The sequence below is a fragment of the Oncorhynchus clarkii genome, chromosome 8, assembly GCF_045791955.1.
Source record: "Oncorhynchus clarkii lewisi isolate Uvic-CL-2024 chromosome 8, UVic_Ocla_1.0, whole genome shotgun sequence".
NCBI classification, from domain to species: Eukaryota; Metazoa; Chordata; class Actinopteri; order Salmoniformes; family Salmonidae; genus Oncorhynchus; species Oncorhynchus clarkii.
In genome coordinates, this window is record NC_092154.1 from 7,925,028 (window position 1) to 7,950,529 (window position 25,502).

The 25,502-nt window shown below is 47.3% G+C and overlaps 1 protein-coding gene across 2 annotated transcripts in view; it reads left to right on the forward strand.

The window, feature by feature from the left end:
• The first annotated feature begins 432 nt into the window (after positions 1 to 432).
• Positions 433 to 25,502, forward strand: part of LOC139414902 (double PHD fingers 3) — a 46,957-nt gene continuing 21,887 nt past the window's right edge. For both annotated transcript variants that reach the window (XM_071162509.1, XM_071162510.1), the window contains exons 1-3: positions 433 to 525; positions 17,554 to 17,714; positions 19,451 to 19,558. In XM_071162509.1, the coding sequence (XP_071018610.1) occupies positions 494 to 525; positions 17,554 to 17,714; positions 19,451 to 19,558 (301 nt within the window). In that variant the 5' untranslated portion in view covers positions 433 to 493. The remainder of the gene's footprint in view (positions 526 to 17,553; positions 17,715 to 19,450; positions 19,559 to 25,502) is intronic.

Below are 25,502 nucleotides of genomic sequence, written 5' to 3' on the forward strand. Positions count from 1 at the left end.
TATGACTATATCATTGTTCTAATACCATTATATTTGTTTTGCTAAATGCCACTGAAGGACGAAGAGTATCGTATATGTTGAGAAAATAAAAGATGGTCGGATTGCGACAGGCACAAAGGAACACAGTAGGACAACTGACCATGTTTTTATTTTCCCTGCTAGGAAATGCAGCCACTCCTTGAAATATCTCTTTCATACGCCGGGCGATATATACCCACACTATGCAATGGATTTATACTGACTAGTGACCGGTGATGATTTGTATGTGTGCAACATCACAGATTAATATAAAGTTGTTCTCTGGCTACTGTATCAAGCATCGTCGTCTTTATGAAACGCTTTTGACAGTTTTCTCATAAACCACGCCTGATTTCTGGATACTATTATTGTATTGGTTAAGGAGCGGGGCGCCTAGCACCTTATTGGTTGTCTTCTTCATGGGGTCCCAAACAGCTCTGAGATTTAGAGTATTGGGTTACAGTTTCGCAGCAAAATGGCGACTGTCATTCAGAATCCTCTCAAATCGTAAGTAATCTTTAAAATGCTATATTTTTTTCCCCGAAAAAACAAACGCATTTGCTTGGATGCAATGGTTGCATGCAATGAAGGAGGAAAGCACAACACATTGAATGGAATAACGGAATAGCGGATTTTATATGATGTTTGTAAACATATCACAACGTGTATTGAAACAATTAGAAGTTGGGACAAAATGTTGTCGTTTTGTTTGTATTTATTAGTCTCTACACGAATGGATTCGACGCATAAAGCATGTAGTCACGTGCACGCTTTTAAGAAAATATATTTCCATGCGCGTGAAACACTGTTCTGCACTCCGATTTACACTGCGCGGACAAGTCAATTGTGTATGGACTTCTTTTACAAAAGTTGTTAAGATACATTAATAGTCTAAGAACATTAGGATAAGTGTTTGTTAATCTTTCACAGATATAGGCTGCTTCCATTGTTCAGGTCCGTTTTATTACTTGGAATTCACGTAAACTAACCAGCGCTTCTTTTGTGCGCTCTCTCATCAATAGCCAACATTAGGATAATGTATATTCAGTATTTATAATGTGGGATTATTTCCTCAGTAAAAAAAAACGCACGGAGTACCCTGTGATGATGGGCTATCATTTGAGTAGCCTATGCATGGGATTGCTTTTTAATGTCTGCGACATATTTCGGGAGCGAAAGGTCCGATCAGGCTGAGCGCACAGGAGCCGTGTCCGTGAAGGGAAAACGGTTTACCATCAAGAATCGCTTTACTGGGATCGGCTCATAGAACTAGTGGTCTAATCTAATGTGATAACTAACAAGTCTATGCGTCTCAATAGTGTCAACACTGTTTTTGAGCATTGAACACAGCTCCAGGAGCTGTATGTTTTTTTGTCTGTCTGCCATTGAACTGCAGCAACAAGTCAATGTACCTGCTGACTTCTGTAGTCACTGATTCTGTCCTGTAGTCACTGCTGCTATCCTGCTCTCCTGTAGTTACTGCTGCTGTTCTGTAGTCACTGCTGCTCTCCTGTAGTCACTGCTGCTCTCCTGTAGTCACTGCTGCTGTCCTGTAGTCACTGCTGCTGTCCTGTAGTCACTGCTGCTGTCCTGAAGTCACTGCTGCTGTCCTGAAGTCACTGCTGCTGTCCTGTAGTCACTGCTGCTGCCCTGTAGTCACTGCTGCTGTCCTGTAGTCACTGCTGCTGTCCTGTAGTCACTGCTGCTCTCCTGTAGTCACTGCTGCTCTCCTGTAGTTACTGCTGCTGTCTTGTAGTCACTGCTGCTGTCCTGTAGTTACTGCTGCTGTCCTGTAGTCACTGCTGCTGTCCTGTAGTCACTGCTGCTCTCCTGTAGTCACTGCTGCTGTCCTGTAGTTACTGCTGCTGTCCTGTAGTCACTGCTGCTGTCCTGTAGTCACTGCTGCTGTCCTGTAGTCACTGCTGCTGTCCTGTAGTCACTGCTGCTGTCCTGTAGTTACTGCTGCTGTCCTGTAGTCACTGATGCTCTCCTGAAGTCACTGCTGCCTGGATGTTGGTGATAACAACCTTGTTTCTGTGTAAAAGCCTTGCAGCATATTCTCCCATCGGTCTGTGAGAAGTGATGTGATTCTATTCACAGACCGGCTGTATGTCTCCGTTCCACATGGAACCATGTTCCCTATGTGTGTAAGTGCACACATTTTAACCAGGGAGCTGTTCAGAAATAGTGCACTACATAGGGAATAGTGTACCATTTTGGGACACAATGCAGACACTCTGCCTGCTAGACACGCTAGACTATCAGGACATATTTACCCACATTTGCTGTGGAATGTAGCGAAGGGGTCTGGCACTTAGTTATAACACAGCCTATTGTTGGAGTGGTAGTCAGAAGAACAGGCTTGCATTCCTGGTCTACACTAAATAAGCTCCATTGTCTGGTCTAACAGATGGTCCTTCACTGACAGCCCGAGCAAAGCAACCAAACAGACAGTGCGGTCAACATGTTTGTGTCCGGATGGTGTGTGGGCTGAAATATGAATGTGGTTACACACGAGATGCCGTCTTGCCAATTGACTATGAAAAACGATGTCTGTAGATACGGTTGTTTTCACTATAGATACGGTTGTTTTCACTATAGATACGGTTGTTTTCACTATAGATACGGTTGTTTTCACTATAGATACTGTTGTTTTCACTATAGATACTGTTGTTTTCACTATAGATACGGTTGTTTTCACTATAGATACGGTTGTTTTCACTATATATACTGTTCTTAGTCACTTGGCTACGTTCCTGGTTGAACCAATGGAAAGTCAAATGAACAATAGTGAATTTAGCACTTTGTTTTATAGCCAGGATAAATTCTACCTGGGCCAGACTATATTCTGTCTGTTTTATATAGCCAGGCTAAATTCTACCTGCCCCAAACGATATTATATTATTATCTACCATTTCAGAAGACTCCTCCATAGGAAATTCAGTTAAAGCATGAAAGAAAGGACCTTTTGTTTGCAATGCATTGTATCACAGGGATGGAGAGAGAGTCTAGTTTTACATAGATATGAATCACATATTCAAATATATCCTCTTTGTGCCAGTCCTTGTCAAGAGAAAATGGGATACAAGGACAGTCATGTCTTCTGCATTTAATCCATTTAACCCAGAGAGGTGCAGGGGACTGCTTGTCGCTCTCCCTCGCCATCTTGGGTTTAATGTGGTTCCTATCTGACCAGTGTGTTTCAATGAGAGGTGTTGGGTTTGCACTTAGCTCGTAACAACATCCCTGTTCTGTTGATAAGAGGTTTGGTACAGTGGGAAGTTCATTGTCCATGGCTTGTCTCCAGCTCTCTGCATAAAACCAAACCATTTTTAAATAACATAACATAGAGCATAGTGAACCCCCCCTTTAAGAAAACTGGATGCATATATATATATAATTAAAATTCATACTTAGGAGGTGGACGAGGGAGAGAGGGAGAGAGGGAGAGAGAGAGAGAGAACATAACATTGTGAGGTCCCTCACTATGGTGATAATACCGTATGGTCCCTGGCAACTCCCAGCCCTACTGGATACTTTAATATATTATGGTATTAGCATTTTTTAGACAGTGATTCAATTTGAAGTTAGTTATTACTATAGTATTATCAGTGAATACGACTATTCTCTGACAAAGTTGAGTTCAGTTATTACCATTTTAATTACAGGACGCCTCCGTATTGAGCCTGTCTGGGAAACACAAATGACAGAAAGTCTCAAGAGGGTGTACCTGTTAAATCACATGGTTAACAACAGGAAGTACCTGCTGGTGCTTCTGTCTCACGTCTACTAACATTTAGTCAGCATTTAGGCATCATCATGACCCATCGTCTGGCATCTCAGAATAAACCACATCATTCTTCTGAATTATGGATGTTCTAGATATTATTCATCTTTATTTATTCATTTCATTTGTTTTATTTGACCTTTTAGGAAGTCTTTTTTTTGGGGGGGGGGATTCAAATATATGTCTGTGAAAGAGAGCTGGCAACATGTCAGCAGAGGGAAACATAGGACCCCCCCCCCCCCTCCTCTCCCCACAATGCAACACAATAAAATAAGATCATACAGAAACAATAGTCAGAGACAATATGCTACACTGGCCTGTTTCTGCGGGGTCGCGGCCCGTGCACTCACTCACTCACTGTAAATGTGTGTCTGTGTGATTTCAACTGTGAGGTTGGAGGCACTTACCCATCGAGGGATATAGAGCTGGCCAGGCTCTGTGTTCATAGATTGTGGGGGCGGGCTGTGCAGTGGGGAAATGTATAGGAGAAGAAGGTGTGTGTGTATGGGTGGGGGGGGGGGGATGTCTGTAGGAGTGGGGACTGTGTGTGAGTGTGACCCTTTCCCTGCCTATTTGTGTGTCTGTCTTGTATTTGTGTGTGTGGCCCTGCCCCTCTCTGCCTGTTTGCGTGTCTGTATAGTATTGTGTGTGTGTGTGTGTCTGGCTTACAGGAACACACTCCCCTCCCCCGTTTAGCGTCAGAGGACGAGGGAGCTAGAGTGATTGATGGGTGAATTACATGTGTGCTTTCAGACCGACTCTAAACACTGGGGCAACTCTCTGGCTCCCTGGCCTTTTGTGATTCCCGCTCGGTTTTGGGGGAATGGCCGAGCTGGCGGGAATGTTTTCCAGGCCCGGGAACATTCGGCACCCGTTCCCCTTGTGTAGTGCACTTCTTTTGTCCAGGGGGCCCATAGGCCTCTGGTCTAAAGTAGTGCACTAAATAGGGAATAGTGTGCCATTTGGGACACATTGTTCCATAGGGAGACTCCATGGAGGGATCATAAATCCTTTTTCCTGTTCAACACATGGATCTGACACGTTTCTGTATGTAGACTGAGGGGGTAGAGGGTGTGTGTACGAGGGGGAGAGGGTGTGTGTATGAGTGGGTGTGTGACATTGTTTTCATACATCTCAATCTCACTATCCTACTCTCTCTCCCAGTGTCCCTCTCCATCTCTCTATCGCTCTCCCTCTCCATCTCTCCCAGTCTCCCTCTCCATCTCTCTATCGCTCTCCCTCTCCATCTCTCCCAGTGTCCCTCTCCATCTCTCTCCCTCTCCACCTCTCCCAGTGTCCCTCTCCATCTCTCTATCGCTCTCCGTCTCCATCTCTCCCAGTGTCCCTCTCCATCTCTATCGCTCTCCCTCTCCATCTCTCCCAGTGTCCCTCTCCATCTCTCTATCGCTCTCCCTCTCCATCTCTCCCAGTGTCCCTCTCCATCTCTCTATCGCTCTCCCTCTCCATCTCTCCCAGTGTCCCTCTCCATCTCTCTATCGCTCTCCCTCTCCATCTCTCCCAGTGTCCCTCTCCATCTCTCTATCTCTCCCAGTGTCCCTCTCCATCTCTCTATCGCTCTCCCTCTCCATCTCTCCCAGTGTCCCTCTCCATCTCTCTATCGCTCTCCCTCTCCATCTCTCCCAGTGTCCCTCTCCATCTCTCTATCGCTCTCCCTGTCCACCTCTCCCAGTGTCCCTCTCCATCTCTCTATCGCTCTCCCTCTCCATCTCTCCCAGTGTCCCTCTCCCCTTTCCATCTCTCCCTCCATCTCTCCCTCTCTATCGCTCTCCCTCTGTCCCTCTCCCCTCTCCATCTCTCTATCGCTCTCCCTCTCTATCGCTCTCCCTCTCTATCGCTCTCCCTCTGTCCCTCTCCCCTCTCCATCTCTCTATCGCTCTCCCTCTCCCTCTGTCCCTCTCCCCTCTCCATCGCTCTATCACTCTCCCTCTCCATCTCTCTATCCCTCTCCCTCTCCATCTCTCCCTTTGTCCCTCTCCCCTCTCCATCGCTCTATCACTCTCCCCTCTCCCTTGAAAAAGAGATTTCAAATTTCAATGAGCCCTTCCTGGTTAAATAAAGATTAAACTAACAAACATCTCTATCGTTCTCCCTCACTCCATCTCTCCCCTTTCCATCGCTCTATCACTCTCTCTGTCTTCTCCTCCTGTCTGTCTTGGTCTTCCTCCCCCTTCTCCTACAAAAACCTCTCAGCTCCCCTAGCCTCCCGCAGCCACCTAGCCTCCCCTAGCCTCCCCTAGCCACCTAGCCTCCCCAAGCCACCCCAAGCCTCTCCAAGCCCCCTAGCCTCCCCTAGCCTCCCCAAGCCCCCTAGCCTCCTAGCCCCCCGTAGCTCCCTAGCCCCCCATAGCCACCTAGCCTCCCATAGCCACCTAGCCTCCCGTAGCCATCTAGCCCCCCCCCCTAGCCACCTAGCCCCCCCTAGCCACCTAGCCTCCCCTAGCCACCTAGCCTCCCCTAGCCACCTAGCCCCCCCTAGCCACCTAGCCCCCCCCCTAGCCACCTAGCCCCCCGTAGCCACCTAGCCCCCTAGCCCCCCCTAGCCACCTAGCCTCCCGTAGCCACCTAGCCTCCCGTAGCCACCTAGCCTCCCGTTGCCACCTAGACCCCTCGTAGCCACCTAGACCACCTAGCCACCTAGACCACCACCTCTCCCTCTCCATCTCTCTATCCCTCTCCCTCTCCATCTCTCCCTCTGTCCCTCTCCCCTCTCCATCGCTCTATCACTCTCCCTCTCCCCTCTCCCTTGAAAAAGAGATTTCAAATTTCAATGAGCCCTTCCTGGTTAAATAAAGATTAAACTAACAAACATCTCTATCGGTCTACCTCGCTCCATCTCTCCCCTTTCCATCGCTCTATCACTCTCTCTGTCTTCTCCTCCTGTCTGTCTTGGTCTTCCTCCCCCTTCTCCTACAAAAACCTCTCAGCTCCACCTAGCCTCACCTAGCCTCCCCTAGCCTCCCCTAGCCACCTAGCCTCCCCAAGCCCCCTAGCCACCCCAAGCCTCTCCAAGCCCCCTAGCCTCCCCAAGCCCCCTAGCCTCCCCTAGCCCCCCGTAGCCACCTAGCCTCCCATAGCCACCTAGCCTCCCGTAGCCACCTAGCCTCCCGTAGCCACCTAGCCTCCCGTAGCCATCTAGCCCCCCCCCTAGCCACCTAGCCCCCCCTAGCCACCTAGCCTCCCGTAGCCACCTAGCCTCCCCTAGCCACCTAGCCCCCCCTAGCCACCTAGCCCCCCCCCCTAGCCACCTAGCCCCCCGTAGCCACCTAGCCCCCCCTAGCCACCTAGCCTCCCGTAGCCATCTAGCCCCCCCCCCTAGCCACCTAGCCTCCCGTAGCCACCTAGCCCCCCCTAGCCACCTATCCCCCCCCCCTAGCCACCTAGCCCCCCGTAGCCACCTAGCCCCCCCTAGCCACCTAGCCTCCCGTAGCCACCTAGCCTCCCCTAGCCACCTAGCCTCCCGTAGCCACCTAGCCTCCCCTAGCCACCTAGCCCCCCCTAGCCACCTATCCCCCCCCCCCCCCCCTAGCCACCTAGCCCCCCGTAGCCACCTAGCCCCCCTAACCCCCCCTAGCCACCTAGCCTCCCGTAGCCACCTAGCCTCCCGTTGCCACCTAGACCCCTCGTAGCCACCTAGACCCCCCCCCCCCCAGCCACCTAGCCTCCCCTAGCCCTGTCCCCTGCTCCGTTTGGAGCCGGTTGTTGACATCATAACCTTAGCACTAATCTGATTGAACTTCTCTCTGTAAAGGCTGGAGGAGGTTGAGGAGGATTGGAGGAGGGTGAACAGGGTTGGAGGAGGATAAGGAGGGTTGGAGGAGGATGAGGAGGGCTGGACGAGGAGGAGGAGGGCTGGATGAGATGAGGAGGGCTGGAGGAGGATGAGGAGGGCTAGATGAGGATGAGGGGGGCTGGAGGAGGATGAGGAGGGCTGAGAGGGCTTTGTACAGCAGGGTTTAACCTCTTCTGATACAGGAAGCACCTCTTATGTGTAGGAGACACACACATGCACAGTCATCATACACACGCGCACACATACACTCAGTCTGAAGGTAACTGTAGAACCGCAGCTAATTCTAGTCTGAAGTGGAACCGTTTTCCAAGTTGGTGTTTACCACTAAGACCTAAATTAGATTTGCTGTGGGAGGGGGGGCTGGATATATACACTACATGACCAAAAGTATGTGGACACTTGCTCGTCAAACACCTCATTCAAAAATGATAGGCATTAATATGGAGTTGGTCCCCCCTTTGCTGCTATATCAGCCTGCACTCTTCTGGGAAGGTTTTCCACTAGATGCTGGAACATTGCGGAGGGGACTTGCTTCCATTTCCAGCCACGAGCATTAGTGAGGTCGGGTACTGATGTTGGGAGATTAGGCCTGGCTCGCAGTCAACGTTCCAATTCATCCCAAAGGTGTTCGGTGGGGTTGAGGTCAGGGCTCTGCAGACCAGTCAAGTTCTTCCACAACGATCTCGACAAACCGTTTCTGTATGGACCTCGCAGGTAGCCTAGTTGTTAGAGCAGGTAGCCTAGTGGTTAGAGCAGGTAGCCTAGTGGTTAGAGCAGGTAGCCTAGTGGTTAGAGCAGGTAGCCTAGTGGTTAGAGCAGGTAGCCTAGTGGTTAGAGCAGGTAGCCTAGTGGTTAGAGTAGGTAGCCTAGTGGTTAGAGCAGGTAGCCTAGTGGTTAGAGCAGGTAGCCTAGTGGTTAGAGCGTTGGGCCAGTAACCAAAAGGTTTCTGGATCGAATCCCAGAGCTGACAAGGTAAAAATCTGTCGTTCTGCCCCTGAACAAGGCAGTTAATCCACTGTTCCTCGGTAGGCCGTCATTGTAAATAAGAATTTATTTTTTAACTGACATGCCTAGTTAAATAAAGGTTAAACAAATAAAATGGTCATGCTGAAACAGGAAAGGGCCTTCAGCAAACTGTTGCCTCAAAGTTGGAAGCCCAGAATCATCTAGAATATTCATTGTATGCTGTAGCGTTAAGATTTTCCTTCACTGGAACTAAAGGTCCTAGCCCCAAACTGGAAAAGCAGCCCCAGACCATTATTCATCCTCCACCAAACTTTACAGTTGGCACTATGCATTGGGGGAGGTAGCGTTCTCCTGCCAAACCAAGATCCGTCCGTTGGACTGCCAGATGGTGAAGTGTGATTCATCACTCCAGAGACCACGTTTCCACTGCTCCAGAGTCCAATGGCGGTGAGCTTTCATTTAAATGATGTGGAAACAACATTGATTCAGCCAGTGGGAGAGAGGGGGAGAGAAGGGGAGAAAGAGGAGGGGAAACGCTTTGGCCTTTATTTCATAGACAACCTGTCCCCAACAGAGGGATTCAATAGGACTGGGCTCTATAGGTTAAGTCTATAAATGAATATTCATGGTATATTCATATTAACCTCTCATTGGAAGTGTGATACTGTTACCACTGCTTTACGCAAATGGAATGTAATTAGAACTTTTAACCATCCAATGAAAAGCTTCAGGTCATGATTATTCATAGATACCTGTGAGTGGCTGGGGGGCTCTAGAGCTTGAATAGAAGAGAGAGGAGAGAGAGGTGCATTACAATATGAGGGAGGAGGGACTCTGTTGGTCTCTAGGGAGAGAGAGTGGTGAATGTATTGAGACAGATGAGGGAAATGGAGAGAGAAAGAGAGAGAGACAGAGAAACACACAGAGAGACAGAGACTCCTCCCTCTTGATGAGTGGCTTCTTGCTGCTGTGTAGTGCCACTGTAAACAGCATGTGAGAGTGGGTAGCAGCTAAACTAAGCCTGTCTGGTTTGAACACTACTGTTGATATGAAAACATTCCACTGGCCTCTCCAATTGTCCCTGAGTGTGTGTCCGTGTGTCTGTCTGTCTGTCTGTGTGACAATGCAATACTAACAAAGCCATTTGTACTGCCCAACGTCCAATCTGTTGTCGAGGATGTCAGAAGTATCATCCTGGCATGTTATAGAACTCAATTCAATTTAAAGGGCTTTATTGGCATGGGGAAACATATGTCAACATTGCCAAAGCAAACGGAATAGATAATTCTCTGTCTCACTCTCTCCAGTGGGGGGGGGGGGGACATATGTTTACATTGTAAAGAACGTGAAGTAGATAATAAACGAAAGTGAAATTAACAGTAAACAACACACACAGAGAGGCAGATAAACTGGTTATGTCAACTTTTTAACTTTGACTAAGCTTAGTGTTTTGTGACTGAAGTGGTAACAGGGCTTGAACCAGCAACCCAACATTTACATAGTAAATGCACTCTCTCCAGTGGGGGGGGGCATATGTTTACATTGTCAAAGCAAACGGAATAGACAATTCTCTGTCTCTCTCTCTCTCAATTACATTTAAGGGCTTTATTAGCATGGGGAAACATATGTTAACATTGCCAAAGCAAACGGAATAGACAATTCTCTGTCTCTCTCTCTCTCAATTACATTTAAGGGCTTTATTAGCATGGGGAAACATATGTTAACATTGCCAAAGCAAACGGAATAGATAATTCTCTGTCTCACTCTCTCCAGTGGGGGGGGGGGGGGACATATGTTTACATTGTCAAAGCAAGTGAAATAGATAATAAACAAAAGTGAAATAATAAAAAATGAACATTACACTCACAAAAGTTACAGAAGAATAAAGAATATTATGTGCAAATTGTTCACGTACAAAAGAGAAAATTAAAAAAATATATACATAAATATTGTGTTTGTTCTTCACTGGTTGCCCTTTTCTTGTGTCAACAGGTCACAAATCATGCTGCTGTGATGGCACACTGTGGTATTTCACCCAGTAGATTGGATTTGTTTAAAACATCTTTGTGGATCTGTGTAATCTGAGGGAAAAATATGTGTCTCGAATATGGTCATACATTGGGCAGGAGGTTAGGAAGTGCAGCTCAGTTTCCTCACTTTGTAGGCAGTGTGCACATAGATAGACCTGGCACTCAAGAGAAGACCGGCTAAGGTGGTCATTCTCAATAGCAAGGCTATGCTCACTGAGTCTGTACATAGTCAAAGCTTTCCTTAATTGTGGGTCAGTCACAGTGGTCAGGTATTCTGCCACTGTGTCCTCTCTGTTTAGGGCCAAATAGCATTCTAGTTTGCTCTGTTTTTTTTGTTAATTCTTTCCAATGTGTCAACTAATTATCTTATTGTTTTCTCATGATTTGGTTGGGTCTGATTGTGTTGCTGTCCTCGGGCTCCCTCCTGCTGGTATTATAGTTGAAGTGTTTGAAGTGAAGTGTCTCAACAGGAACAGGAAGTGACTTCTCTCTCTCTCTCTGAGAAGAAAGGGTAACATGGAAAACTTACATTAAGCAACAGATCAACCATTCAAACCCTAATGGACACAGATGGGCACATGGCTTAGAGCAAAATGTTCTGATGTTCGAGATCTGTGTCTGCGTGTGTGTGTGTGTGTGTGTGTATGTGTGTGTGTGTGTGTATGTGTGTGTGTGTGTGTGTGTGTGTGCGTGTGTGTGTGTGTCTGCGTGTGTGTGTCTGCGTGTGTGTGTGTGTCTGCGTGTGTGTGTGTTTGGATTATAGGACACTTTTCATCCCACATCTTTAAAGGCATACTGTGACACACACACACACACACACTGTGTGCTCCTCTGTAGCTGGGCCTAGCTGTACATCCTTATGTAATGGTGTAGAGAGACCTGAGGGAAGGAACACGCACTCTCCTTGGTAGGAGTGGGACAGAAATATCCAGAGAATTTGGCAGGGCAGAGAGACAGAGGGAGAGAAAGATGTGATGGGGAAAGGGAGGAGCTTGGTATAGAAGGGGAGGAGCTTGGTATAGAAGGGGAGGAGCTTGGTGTAGAAGGGAAGGCTTTTGGTATAGAATGGGAGGAGCTTGGTATAGAAGGGGAGGAGCTTGGTATAGAAGGGGAGGAGCTTGGTATAGAAGGGGAGGAGCTTGGTATAGAAGGGGAGGAGCTTGGTATAGAAGGGGAGGAGCTTGGTATAGAAGGGGAGGAGGTAGGTATTTTTATTTAACCTTTAAATTAATTTAAATCATTTTTTAATTAACCTAATTTTAACAGGGAAGGCATATTGAGACCTATTTAGGAATCAGTCAAGTAAAATCAATTAATTAGGCCCTAATCTATGGATTTCACATTACTGGGAATGCCGATATGCATCTGTTGGTCACAGATACCTATAAAGAAAAAAGGTAGGAGGGGCCTCCCGAGTAGCACCGCGGTCTAAGGCACTGCATCGCAGTGATAAGGCGCCAGCCACTACAGCCTCGGGTTTGATCACAGGCTGTGTCACAGGCAACCGTGACCGGGAGACCCCATGTGGGCAGCGCACAATTGGCCCAGCGTCGTCCGGGTTAGGGGAGGGTTCGACCGGAGTTGCAGCGATGAGACAATATCGAAAAGGGCCCCAGTATTGTTATTTTACTGCTGCTCTTTCATTATTTGTTACTTTTATTTATTTTTCTTTTTTTTTGTATTTTTCTTAAAACTGCATTGTTGGTTAAAGGCTTGTCAGTAAGCATGTCACCTGTTGTGTTTCGGCTGCACGTGACACAAAAAAATGGGATTTGATGTATGTAACCGTCTGTAGATATACTGTTGGCCATTCGAAAGGTAAACATTTATTGGGACAAATAGTTTCTAACCTGATCAGGTAAAACAATCTGGGCCCTGTATTTAATTACAGGTGTTTTAATAAGAGGTCGACCGATAAATCGGAATGGCCGATTAGTTAGGGTCGATTTCAAGTTTTCAAACAATCGGAAATCTGTATATTTGGACACCGATTTGACCTATATATATATATATATTTTTTTTTTACACCTTTATTTAATCTTTATTTAACTAGGCAAGTCAGTTAAGAACACCTTATTTTCAATGATGGCCTAGGAACGGTGGGTTAACTGCCTGTTCAGGGGCAGAACGACAGATTTTTACCTTGTCAGCTCGGGGGATTCAATCTTGCAACCTTACAGTTAACTAGTCCAACGCTCTAACCACCTGCCTCACGAGGAGACTGCCTGTTACACAAATGCAGTAAGAAGCCAAGGTAAGTTGCTAGCTAGCATTAAACTTATCTTATAAAAAACAATCAATCATAATCACTAGTTAACTACACATGGTTGATGATATTACTAGTTTATCTAGCGTGTCCTGCGTTGCATATAATCGATGTGGTGGCATTCGCGAAAAGGACTGTCGTTGCTCCAATGTGTACCTAACCATAAACACCAATTCCTTTCTTAAAATCAATACACAGAAGTATATATTTTTAAACCTGCATATTTAGCTAAAATAAATCCAGGTAAGCAGGCAATATTAACCAGGTGAAATTGTGTCACTTCTCTTGCGTTCATTGCATGCAGAGTCAGTGTATATGCAACAGTTTGGGCCGCCTGGGTCGTTGCGAACTAATTCGCCAGGATTTTACGGAATTATGACATAACATTGAAGGTTGTGCAATGTAACAAGAATATTTAGACTTAGGGATGCCACCCGTTAGATAAAATACCGAACGATTCCGTATTTCACTAAAATAATAAACGTTTTGTTTCGAAATTATAGTTTCCGGATTCGACCATATTAATGACCAAATAGTATTTCTGTGTGTTATTATGTTATAATTAAGTCTGATTTGATAGAGCAGACTGACTGAGCGATGGTAGGCAGCAGCAGGCTCATAAGCATTCATTCAAACAGCAATTTTGTGCGTTTTGCCAGCTGCTCTTCACAATGCTTCAAGCATTGCGCTGTTTATGACTTCAAGCCTATCAACTCCCGAGATTAGGCTGGTGTAACCGATGTGAAATGGCTAGCTAGTTAGCGGGGTGTGTGCTAATAGCGTTTCAAACGTCACTCGCTCTGAGACTTGGAGTAGTACCCTTGCTCTGCATGGGTAACGCTGCTTCGAGGGTGGCTGTTGTCGATGTGTTCCTGGTTTGAGCCCAGGGAGGAGCGAGGAGAGGGACGGAAGCTATACTGTTACACTGGCAATACTAAAGTGCCTATAAGAACATCCAATAGTCAAAGGTTAATGAAATATAAATCGTATAGAGAGAAATAGTCCTATAATATTGAAGATTCATGTTAAAATGAACCACCAGCTTTCATATGTTCTCATGTTCTGAGCAAGGAACTTAAACGTTAGCTTTCTTACATGGCACATATTGCACTTTTACTTTCTCCTCCAACACTTTTGTTTTTGCATTATTTAAGCCAAATTAAGCATGTTTCATTATTTATTTGAGGCTAAATTGATTTTATTGATGTATTATGTTAAGTTAAAATAAGTGTTCATTCAGTATTTTTGTAATGGTCATTTATTACAAATACATTTTTTTTTTTTTTTTTTTTAAATCGGCCATATTCGGTCGACCTCTAGTTTTAATACCAACACGTACTCTGGCATGATACCTTTTACACTTCTGTCAGTCTTACTAATCATACTGCTGCTGTTTCTAGGGTGGAAGTAATGTATTTTATACGAGTGACAGCAGCCCATTGCTAAGTAACAACGTGACATTAATTGCATTATAATGACACCAGATGTGTTCTAGAATCTTGAGGACAACGATGGCTGTCTCTCCGCTAACGGGATTCTAAATCTAATACCGTTCCTCCTCCCATTACTTCCTGAACGGGGATGACAACACAAAGCAGCTATGACACCAGATGTGTTCTAGAATCTTGAGGACAACGATGGCTGTCTCTCCGCTAACGGGATTCTAAATCTAATACCGTTCCTCCTCCCATTACTTCCTGAACGGGGATGACAACACAAAGCAGCTATGACACCAGATGTGTTCTAGAATCTTGAGGACAACGATGGCTGTCTCTCCGCTAACGGGATTCTAAATCTAATACCGTTCCTCCTCCCATTACTTCCTGAACGGGGATGACAACACAAAGCAGCTATGACACCAGATGTGTTCTAGAATCTTGAGGACAACGATGGCTGTCTCTCCGCTAACGGGATTCTAAATCTAATACCGTTCCTCCTCCCATTACTTCCTGAACGGGGATGACAACACAAAGCAGCTATGACACCAGATGTGTTCTAGAATCTTGAGGACAACGATGGCTGTCTCTCCGCTAACGGGATTCTAAATCTAATACCGTTCCTCCTCCCATTACTTCATGAACGGGGATGACAACACAAGGCAGCTGTTTTCCCAGCGAAAACAATATCTGTAAACTTGTTATTGTGTACATTAAACTCTTTTCAATTAGATACACAGCAGTCAATCCACATTCTAATACACTTCAGTCTGTTCGTAACGTCTCTGTGTATTTGGTATTTTATAGGTGGTTTTATCTGCTTGTCTTATCTGGGATAATAAAGATTGATTAATTTATTGATAGGTGGCTTTGTCAGTCAGAAAACGTGATTCCCCTCCTTTTCTCTCGATAATAGCATAAGAAAAAAAAGCTTGTTTAAACCACCGGTCATAGATTGATCTGCTCAGAAACCGTTGTGATCTGTATTCACTGCAGGCACACGGTCTACATACACATTTTGTGATTACTGGTCAATGTTGCAGCCCTCTCCCAACCCTCTCAGCTCCATGGCAGATATGTAGAATTGCAGGAAATTAGCTTTAAAATTGCAAACTCCCTCTCTCCTTCCCTCTCTCCTTCCCCCTTTCCTTCTCCCTCTCTCCTTCCCTCTCTCCTTTCCTCTCTCCTTTCCTCTCTCCTTTCCTCTCTCCTTCCCCCTCTCCTTCCCCCTCTCCTTCCCTCGCCTTCCCTCGCCTTCCCTCACTCCTTCACCCTCTCCTTCACCCTCTCCTTCACCCTCTCCTTCACCCTCTCCTTCACCCTCTCCTTCCCTCTCTCCTTCCCTCTCTCCTTCCCCCTTTCCTTCTCCCTCTCTCCTTCCCTCTCTCCTTCCCCCTCTCCTTCCCCCTCTCCTTTCCTCTCTCCTTCTCCCTCTCCTTCTCCCTCTCCTTCTCCCTCTCCTTCCCTCACTCCTTCACCCTCTCCTTCCCTCTCTCCTTCCCTCTCTCCTCTATCAGAACACTGCTCTTCTTTATACCCTGGTTGAAACTACAGCTTGTCCTCTTTGTCCAGTCTGGCATTCCTCACATAGCGATCTGTGTATCTTCTGGAGGGAGGGAGAGATGGAGGGAGGGAGAGATGGAGGGAGGAGGGAGGGAGAGAGGGGGGGGGGGGAGAGAGGGAGGGAGAGAGGGAGGGGGGGAGAGAGGGAGGGGGGGAGAGAGGGAGGGAGAGAGGGAGGGGGGGAGAGAGGGAGGGAGAGAGGGAGAGGGGAGGGACCGGGGGGGGGGGGGGGAGAGGGGAGGGAGAGAGGGACCAAGGGGGTGAGGGAGCGGGAGGGACCGAGGGAGGGAGGGAGGGAGGGACCGAGGGGGAGGGAGAACATCAGATCTAATGTCGACTGAGATCTACCCTGGGAGAGACACTCTAGACCCTCTCAACGGCTCACCTTCCCCCTTAGCCCTGGTTGTGGTAAAGGGTGGTGTTGGTAAATTTGTTGGTGTGCCATTGGCACAAACAGAGCAAGGTTTGAAATCATAAACAGTGCTTTCCAAGTTGTGGCTGAACTCTGACCTTAAGTGTGAGTATGTGGCACACAAGCAGAGAGAGAGAGAGAGAGAGAGAGAGAGGGAGATTAGAATGCTATTTGGCCCTAAACAGAAAGTACACAGTGGCAGAATACCTGACCACTGTGACTGACCCAAAATGAAGGAAAGCTTTGACTATGTACACACTCAGGGAGCATAGCCTTGCTATTGAGAGGGGCCGCTATAGGCAGACCAGACCTGGCTCTCTTTTGTACATGAACTATTTGCACATAATATGACATTTGAAATGTCTTTATTATTTTGGAACTTTTATTGTTCATTTTTTATTTCACTTTTGTTTATTATCTATTTCACTTGCTTTGGCAATGTTAACACATGTTTCCCCATGCTAATAAAGCCCCTTGAATTGAGAGGGAGAGAGAGATGAGCACCACCCTTTACCGTGAGAATGTTTGTCTGTTGACACGTTTTGAGAGATGTAAATGAATGTTTTGAGACCCTGGATGCTAATAAAGCCCTTAAATTCAAATTTAATTGAATTGAGAGCGAGACAGAGAATTGTCTATTCCGTTTGCTTTGGCAATGTAAACATATGTGTTCCCTATGCTAATAAAGCCCTTAAATGTAATTGAGAGAGAGAGTGAGACAGAGAATTGTCTATTCCGTTTTCTTTGACAATGTAAACATATGTCCCCCCCCACTGGAGAGAGTGCCTTTACTATGTAAATGTTGGTTTGCTGGTTCAAGCCCTGTTACCACTTCAGTCGCAAAACACTAAGCTTAGTCAAAGTTAAAAAGTTGACATAACCAGTTTATCTGCCTCTCGTTGCCTTGCCTCTCTGTGTGCCTGATACGCTAGGTTGTGTTATAAACTGGGTGGTTCGAGCCCTGAATGCTGATTGGCTGAGAGCCGTGGTATATCAGACCGTATACCACGGGTATGATAAAATATACATGTTTAATGCTCTAATATACATTTTTACTGCTCCGGTAACCAGTTTATATGAGCAATAAGGCACCTCTGGGGATTGTGGCTGTATACACACCTTCTCGTGCCTTATTGCTTAATTATAAGCTAGTATATTAATCTGCCACTTGTTGCTTGTCTATGTGCCTGATATTGTCTATGTGCCTCTATGTGCTAGGTTGTAACATAACCCCTACGCTAATCAGCCTCTTGTGTTTTTAAAGGCTAGGTGACCAGTTCTACCGGGAGGCCATAGAACACTGTCGCAGCTACAACGCACGTCTGTGTGCCGAGCGGTCGGTCCGCATGCCCTTCCTGGACAACCAAACTGGCGTGGCCCAGAACAACTGCTACATCTGGATGGAACAGCGCCACCGCGAGCCAGGTGGGTGTACTGCAGGGCAGTGTAGCAAAATGACACGCACAGCCGCAGACACACAAAGTCAGAATAAATAGATATAATGAAAGCCGGCAGGCCACAAAGTATAGGGTGTGGTCCCAGGGCCCAGTATGCTAGATTAAGGGAGAGGCTATTGGCACAGTATGCTAGATTAACCCTGCTGTTGTGTTCGTTTCATGTTAATTAATACTGTGTCCCCGGTCCAAATTGCCCGCCCCATATATAGCTGATTATAAATCCGAAAGTAATACATATATTATCACCTAATGTTGTCTTAGATCTTTTTAGCAACTTCATTTCTTGTGAACATTACATGTTTTGAACTTCTATTTGCTATTTATGGCCTGTAGGCCTCATTGACCTGAGCTCATACAACTCGTTTTGGAGTTTAAAAAAAAATCTGAATGTTTGGATCATTTTGACTTTAACAAATACTTAAATGAAACATATTGTGCTATTTACCACAGACTACTTTCTCCTCTAATGCATCTTCACTGTCAGTTTCCTGGTCTCTCTCCTCCTCACCAGTGTCATGATCAAAGAGATGATCAAGAGCCTCACATACAGCATATAGTTTTGTCATTGTGCTGCCACAGAATGAATTGTGAGCAAGACCTCAGAAAAGCTTTATATATCAGAGCTGCTAGAAAAGTTCTATATATTATAGAAACAATGTTGCGATTGTTTGTGAGAATTCCAACAGGTGTGGTTCCGTGGGGGAAAGATTCTATTGGGGAAAGGTTCCCATGGAAGCCAAGAATGGGAGTGAGGTGTGTGTGTGTGTGTGTGTGTGCGCGCTCAAACACACATGCATGTGGGGGTCTGGGAGAGAAAGTGTGTCCATTTGATGAATGTGCATGTGCCTGAATTAATTTTATAACCTAATTGTAGTCTCACCCATTCATTTCTAATGACCGGTCATTTTTGACACCACAAGTGTACAAAAGTTAAATAAAAACACCCAAAATGTAATGAAAATCAGCTAAATGTATTTTGTGTGTTCAGATGCCCTGTGTGGACCAAGTCATGGAACCCGATGACAATCAGATTAAATGAACTACATTTTTCAGAGAGAAATGTTCAATTCGACCAGAACACCACAGGAGGGTTAAGGGAGAGGCTATTGGCCCAGCATGCTAGATGAAGGGAGAGGCTATTGGCCCAGCATGCTAGATAAAGGGAGAGGCTATTGGCCCAGCATGCTAGATGAAGGGAGAGGCTATTGGCCCAGCATGCTAGATAAAGGGAGAGGCTATTGGCCCAGCATGCTAGATAAAGGGAGAGGCTATTGGCCCAGCATGCTAGATGAAGGGAGAGGCTATTGGCCCAGCATGCTAGATAAAGGGAGAGGCTATTGGCCCAGCATGCTAGATGAAGGGAGAGGCTATTGGCTCAGCATGCTAGATGAAGGGAGAGGCTATTGGCCCAGCATGCTAGATAAAGGGAGAGGCTATTGGTGTCCAGCTCTTAGTAAACACCATATTGTTCCCTCTGGCTCAATGGACGACTGGACATCTGCAGACTGTAAAGAGATGCCTGCAAGGCCTTCTGGGTCTCAGGTCAAATCAGGAAACAGGAAGTCAATGGACAGGGAGATATCTGGAAGTTATTTCAGTGAGGTGTATGTTACACTGTGTGTATATTTGTTAAATGTTTTTTTGTGTTCTGACGTGTGTGTGTGTGTGTGTGTGTGTGTGTGTGTGTGTGTGTGTGTGTGTTAGGTGTGGCTGCTGGACAGATGTATACGTACCCTGCACGGTGCTGGAGGAAGAAGAGGCGGCTCCACCCCCCTATGGACCCTCAGCTACGCCTTTGTGAACTACGACTGGGTGAGAAAATAACACCTCGCTCTCTCTCCCTCCGTCTCGCTCCCTTTCCGTCTCTATCTGTCCCTCCTTCGCTCCGTGTCTCTCTCTCCCTCCCTTGCTCCCTCTCCGTCTCTCTCTCCCCCTCCCTTGCTCCCTCTCCGTCTCTCTCTCTCCCTCCCTTGCTCCCTCTCTGTCTCTCTCTCCCTCCCCGTCTCTCTCTCCCTCCCTCGCTCCCTCTCCCCCTCCGCATCTCTCTCTTTCACCAACACTGGTTACACACAAATCTCGGCACTTCGTCAGACACCACACAATCACGTACACAAACACACACACATTCCTGGTTCCCCCTCGTCAGTCTGTAGCTACAGAGTGGCCTTAGCCTCAGCGCTAACGTTAGCTATCTGACCATCTGGCTCTGGTTAGCCTCTCTCTCCAGGTTCTCTCTCTCTGCCTGAATCAATGCCTCCTCTTTCTTTCCTCTAGGACACACACACACACACACACACACACACACACACACACACACACACACACACACACACACACACTCCTCCACCTCTCTTACATTCTCACTCCGCATGGACAAATGATTAGAGGGGCCCACTATAGGTTGTTCCTGTGCCTCAGCTAAGGAGAGGGCCCTAACCTTAACACAAGACCACTGAGATCGTTTATAAAGGCTAGTCTGGTAGAGGAACACCAGGGGAACCGGATAAGAGATAGTTATGAAGACTAGTAGGGGAACCGGATAAGAGATAGTTATGAAGACTAGTAGGGGAACCGGATAAGAGATAGTTATGAAGACTAGTAGGGGAACCGGATAAGAGATAGTTATGAAGACTAGTAGGGGAACCGGATAAGAGATAGTTATGAAGACTAGTAGAGGAACCGGATAAGAGATAGTTATGAAGGCTAGTAGGGGAACCGGATAAGAGATAGTTATGTGACCCCAGACTACCAGACCATGTGACCCCAGACTACCAGACCATGACAGACAGACAGACCAAGACAGACAGATAGGCAGACAGGCAAACAGACAGACAGACTACAGTCCAAATCTGTATGTGTACAATGCTATGGAAACACTACCTCCTCCCTCCCCAATGCTATGGAAACACTACCTCCACCCTCCCCAATGCTATGGAAACACTACCTCCACCCTCCCCACTGGTAGGTATGGAAACACTACCTCCACCCTCCCCAATGCTATGGAAACACTACCTTCACCCTCCCCAATGGTATGGAAACACTACCTCCACCCTCCCCAATGGTAGGTATGGAAACACTACCTCCACCCTCCCCAATGGTATGGAAACACTACCTCCACCCTCCCCAATGCTATGGAAACACTACCTCCACCCTCCCCAATGGTAGGTATGGAAACACTACCTCCACCCTCCCCAATGGTAGGTATGGAAACACTACCTCCACCCTCCCCAATGCTATGGAAACACTACCTCCACCCTCCCCAATGCTATGGAAACACTACCTCCACCCTCCCCAATGCTATGGAAACACTACCTCCACCCTCCCCAATGCTATGGAAACACTACCTCCACCCTCCCCAATGGTATGGAAACACTACCTCCACCCTCCCCAATGCTATGGAAACACTACCTCCACCCTCCCCAATGCTATGGAAACACTACCTCCACCCTCCCCAATGCTATGGAAACACTACCTCCACCCTCCCCAATGCTATGGAAACACTACCTCCACCCTCCCCAATGCTATGGAAACACTACCTCCACCCTCCCCAATGCTATGGAAACACTACCTCCACCCTCCCCAATGCTATGGAAACACTACCTCCACCCTCCCCAATGGTATGGAAACACTACCTCCACCCTCCCCAATGCTATGGAAACACTACCTCCACCCTCCCCAATGCTATGGAAACACTACCTCCACCCTCCCCAATGGTATTTGAAACACTACCTCCACCCTCCCCAATGGTAGGTATGGAAACACTACCTCCACCCTCCCCAATGCTATGGAAACACTACCTCCACCCTCCCCAATGCTATGGAAACACTATCTCCACCCTCCCCAATGGTAGGTATGGAAACACTACCTCCACCCTCCCCAATGCTATGGAAAGACTACCTCCACCCTCCCCACTGGTAGGTATGGAAACACTACCTCCACCCTCCCCAATGCTATGGAAACACTACCTTCACCCTCCCCAATGGTATGGAAACACTACCTCCACCCTCCCCAATGGTAGGTATGGAAACACTACCTCCACCCTCCCCAATGGTATGGAAACACTACCTCCACCCTCCGCAATGGTAGGTATGGAAACACTACCTCCACCCTCCCCAATGGTAGGTATGGAAACACTGCCTCCACCCTCCCCAATGCTATGGAAACACTGCCTCCACCCTCCCCAATGCTATGGAAACACTACCTCCACCCTCCCCAATGCTATGGAAACACTGCCTCCACCCTCCCCAATGGTAGGTATGGAAACACTGCCTCCACCCTCCCTTTTGTTTACCTCATGTAGACAGACAGACAAAGTAACTGTGGTTGAGTGACTGCAGGCCATACTACTAAGTGTGTGTCCCAAATGGCACCCTATTCCCTACATGGCACCCTATTCCCTGCATGGCGCCCTATTCCCTGCATGGCGCCCTATTCCCTGCATGGCACCCTATTCCCTACATGGCACCCTATTCCCTAAATGGCACCCTATTCCCTACATGGCACCCTATTCCCTACAGAGCCTTATGGGTCCTGGTCAAAAGTAGTGCACTAAAAAGGGAATAGGGTGCTATTTGGCACCCACTAGTTGAATTAATGATGTTTCCATGTGGAATTGGAGTCTGTGCCCAGTGGGAGCATTACAGTACACTGTACGCTGGCAACAGTACGCTGGCAGCAGTAACCTGGCAACAGTATCCTGACATCAGTTCGCTGGCAACAGTACCCTGACAACAGTACGCTGACAGCAGTACTCTGGCAGCAGTACCCTGGCAACAGTACCCTGACAACAGTTCGCTGGCAACAGTACCCTGGCAGCAGTATTCTGACAACAGTTTGCTGGCAACAGTACCCTGACAACAGTACGCTGGCAACAGTACTCTGGCAGCAGTACCCTGGCAACAGTACCCTGGCAACAGTTCGCTGGCAACAGAACCCTGACAACAGTAAGCTGACAACAGTACCCTGGCAACAGTACGCTGGCAGCAGTACCCTGGCAACAGTATCCTGACAACAGTACGCTGGCAGCAGTACCCTGACAACAGTACCCTGACAACAGTTCCCTGACAACACTAAGCTGACAACAGTACCCTGACAACAGTACCATGACAACAGTACCCTGACAACAGTAAGCTGACAACACTAAGCTGACAACAGTACCCTGACAACAGTAAGCTGACAACAGTACCATGACAACAATACCCTGACAACAGTAAGCTGACAACAGTACGCTGACAACAGTTTGCTGACAACAGTACGCTGGCAACAGTACGCTGGCAGCAGTACCCTGTCAACAGTATCCTGACAACAGTACGCTGGCAGCAGTACCCTGACAACAGTACCCTGACAACACTAAGCTGACAACAGTACCCTGACAACAGTACCCTGACAACAGTACTCTGACAACAGTACCATGACAGCAGTACCCTGACAACAGTAAGCTGACAACACTAAGCTGACAACAGTAAGCTGACAACAGTAAGCTGACAACAGTAAGCTGACAACAATACCCTGACAACAGTAAGCTGACAACAGTACCCTGACAACAGTACCCTGACAACAGTACCCTGACAACAGTACCCTGACAACAGTACCCTGACAACAGTACTCTGACAACAGTACCCTGACAACAGTACCCTGACAACAGTACCCTGACAACAGTACCCTGACAACAGTAAGCTGACAACAGTACGCTGGCAGCAGTACCCTGTCAATAGTATCCTGACAACAGTACGCTGGCAGCAGTACCCTGACAACAGTTCCCTGACAACACTAAGCTGACAACAGTACCCTGACAACAGTACCCTGACAACAGTAAGCTGACAACAGTACCATGACAACAGTACCCTGACAACAGTAAGCTGACAACAGTACGCTGACAACAGTTTGCTGGCAACAGTACCCTGACAACAGTACGCTGGCAACAGTACGCTGGCAGCAGTACCCTGGCAACAGTATCCTGACAACAGTACGCTGGCAGCAGTACCCTGACAACAGTTCCCTGACAACACTAAGCTGACAACAGTACCCTGACAACAGTACCCTGACAACAGTAAGCTGACAACAGTACCATGACAACAGTACCCTGACAACAGTAAGCTGACAACAGTACGCTGACAACAGTTTGCTGGCAACAGTACCCTGACAACAGTACGCTGGCAACAGTACGCTGGCAGCAGTACCCTGGCAACAGTATCCTGACAACAGTACGCTGGCAGCAGTACCCTGACAACAGTACCCTGACAACACTAAGCTGACAACAGTAAGTTGACAACAGTAAGCTGACAACAGTAAGCTGACAACAATAAGCTGACAACAGTACCCTGACAACAGTACCCTGACAACAGTACCCTGACAACAGTACCCTGACAACAGTACTCTGACAACAGTAAGCTAACAACACTAAGCTGACAACAGTACCCTGACAACAGTAAGCTGACAACAGTACCATGACAACAATACCCTGACAACAGTACGCTGACAACAGTTTGCTGGCAACAGTACCCTGACAACAGTACGCTGGCAACAGTACGCTGGCAGCAGTACCCTGTCAACAGTATCCTGACAACAGTACGCTGGCAGCAGTACCCTGACGACAGTACCCTGACAACACTAAGCTGACAACAGTACCCTGACAACAGTAAGCTGACAACAGTACTCTGACAACAGTACCATGACAGCAGTACCCTGACAACAGTAAGCTGACAACAGTAAGCTGACAACACTAAGCTGACAACAGTAAGCTGACAACAGTAAGCTGACAACAATACCCTGACAACAGTAAGCTGACAACAGTACTCTGACAACAGTACCCTGACAACGGTACCCTGACAACAGTAAGCTGACAACAGTACCCTGACAACAGTACCCTGACAACAGTAACCTGACAACAGTAAGCTGACAACAGTACCCTGACAACAGTACCCTGACAACAGTAAGCTGACAACAGTACCCTGACAACAGTACTCTGACAACAGTACCCTGACAACAGTAAGCTGACAACAGTAAGCTGACAACAGTACTCTGACAACAGTACCCTGACAACAGTAAGCTGACAACAGTACTCTGACAACAGTACCATGACAACAGTAAGCTGACAACACTAGGCTGACAACAATACCCTGACAACAGTACTCTGACAACAGTACCCTGACAACAGTAAGCTGACAACAGTACTCTGACAACAGTACCCTGACAACAGTACCCTGACAACAGTAAGCTGACAACAGTACCCTGACAACAGTACTCTGACAACAGTACCCTGACAACAGTAAGCTGACAACAGTACTCTGACAACAGTACTCTGACTGAACTACTGATACGAATCATAATAACAAGAGACAGGAATGTAACAGTACCTCTCCTGGGCTTTAGGATTCGCACCGTGTTTATTCAGTGGTTCCTGTCTGGGGGGGAGAAGAGGGCAGGGGAGAGGAGAGGAGAGGAGATGAGAACAGAGAAGAAAAGAGGAGAAGAGAGGGGAGGAGAAGAGAGGGGAGGAGGGCAGGGGATAACAGAGGAGAGGAGAACAGAGGAGAGGAGAGGAGGAGGGGAGGGGAGAACAGAGGAGAGGAGAGGAGAAGAGAGGGGAGGAGAGGAGAACAGAGGAGAACAGAGGAGAGGAGAGGAGAGGAGAACAGAGGAGGAGGGGAGAACAGAGGAGAGGAGAGGAGAGGAGAACAGAGGAGGAGGGGAGAACAGAGGAGAGGAGAGGAGGAGGGGAGAACAGAGGAGAAGAGAGGGGAGGAGAGGAAAAGAG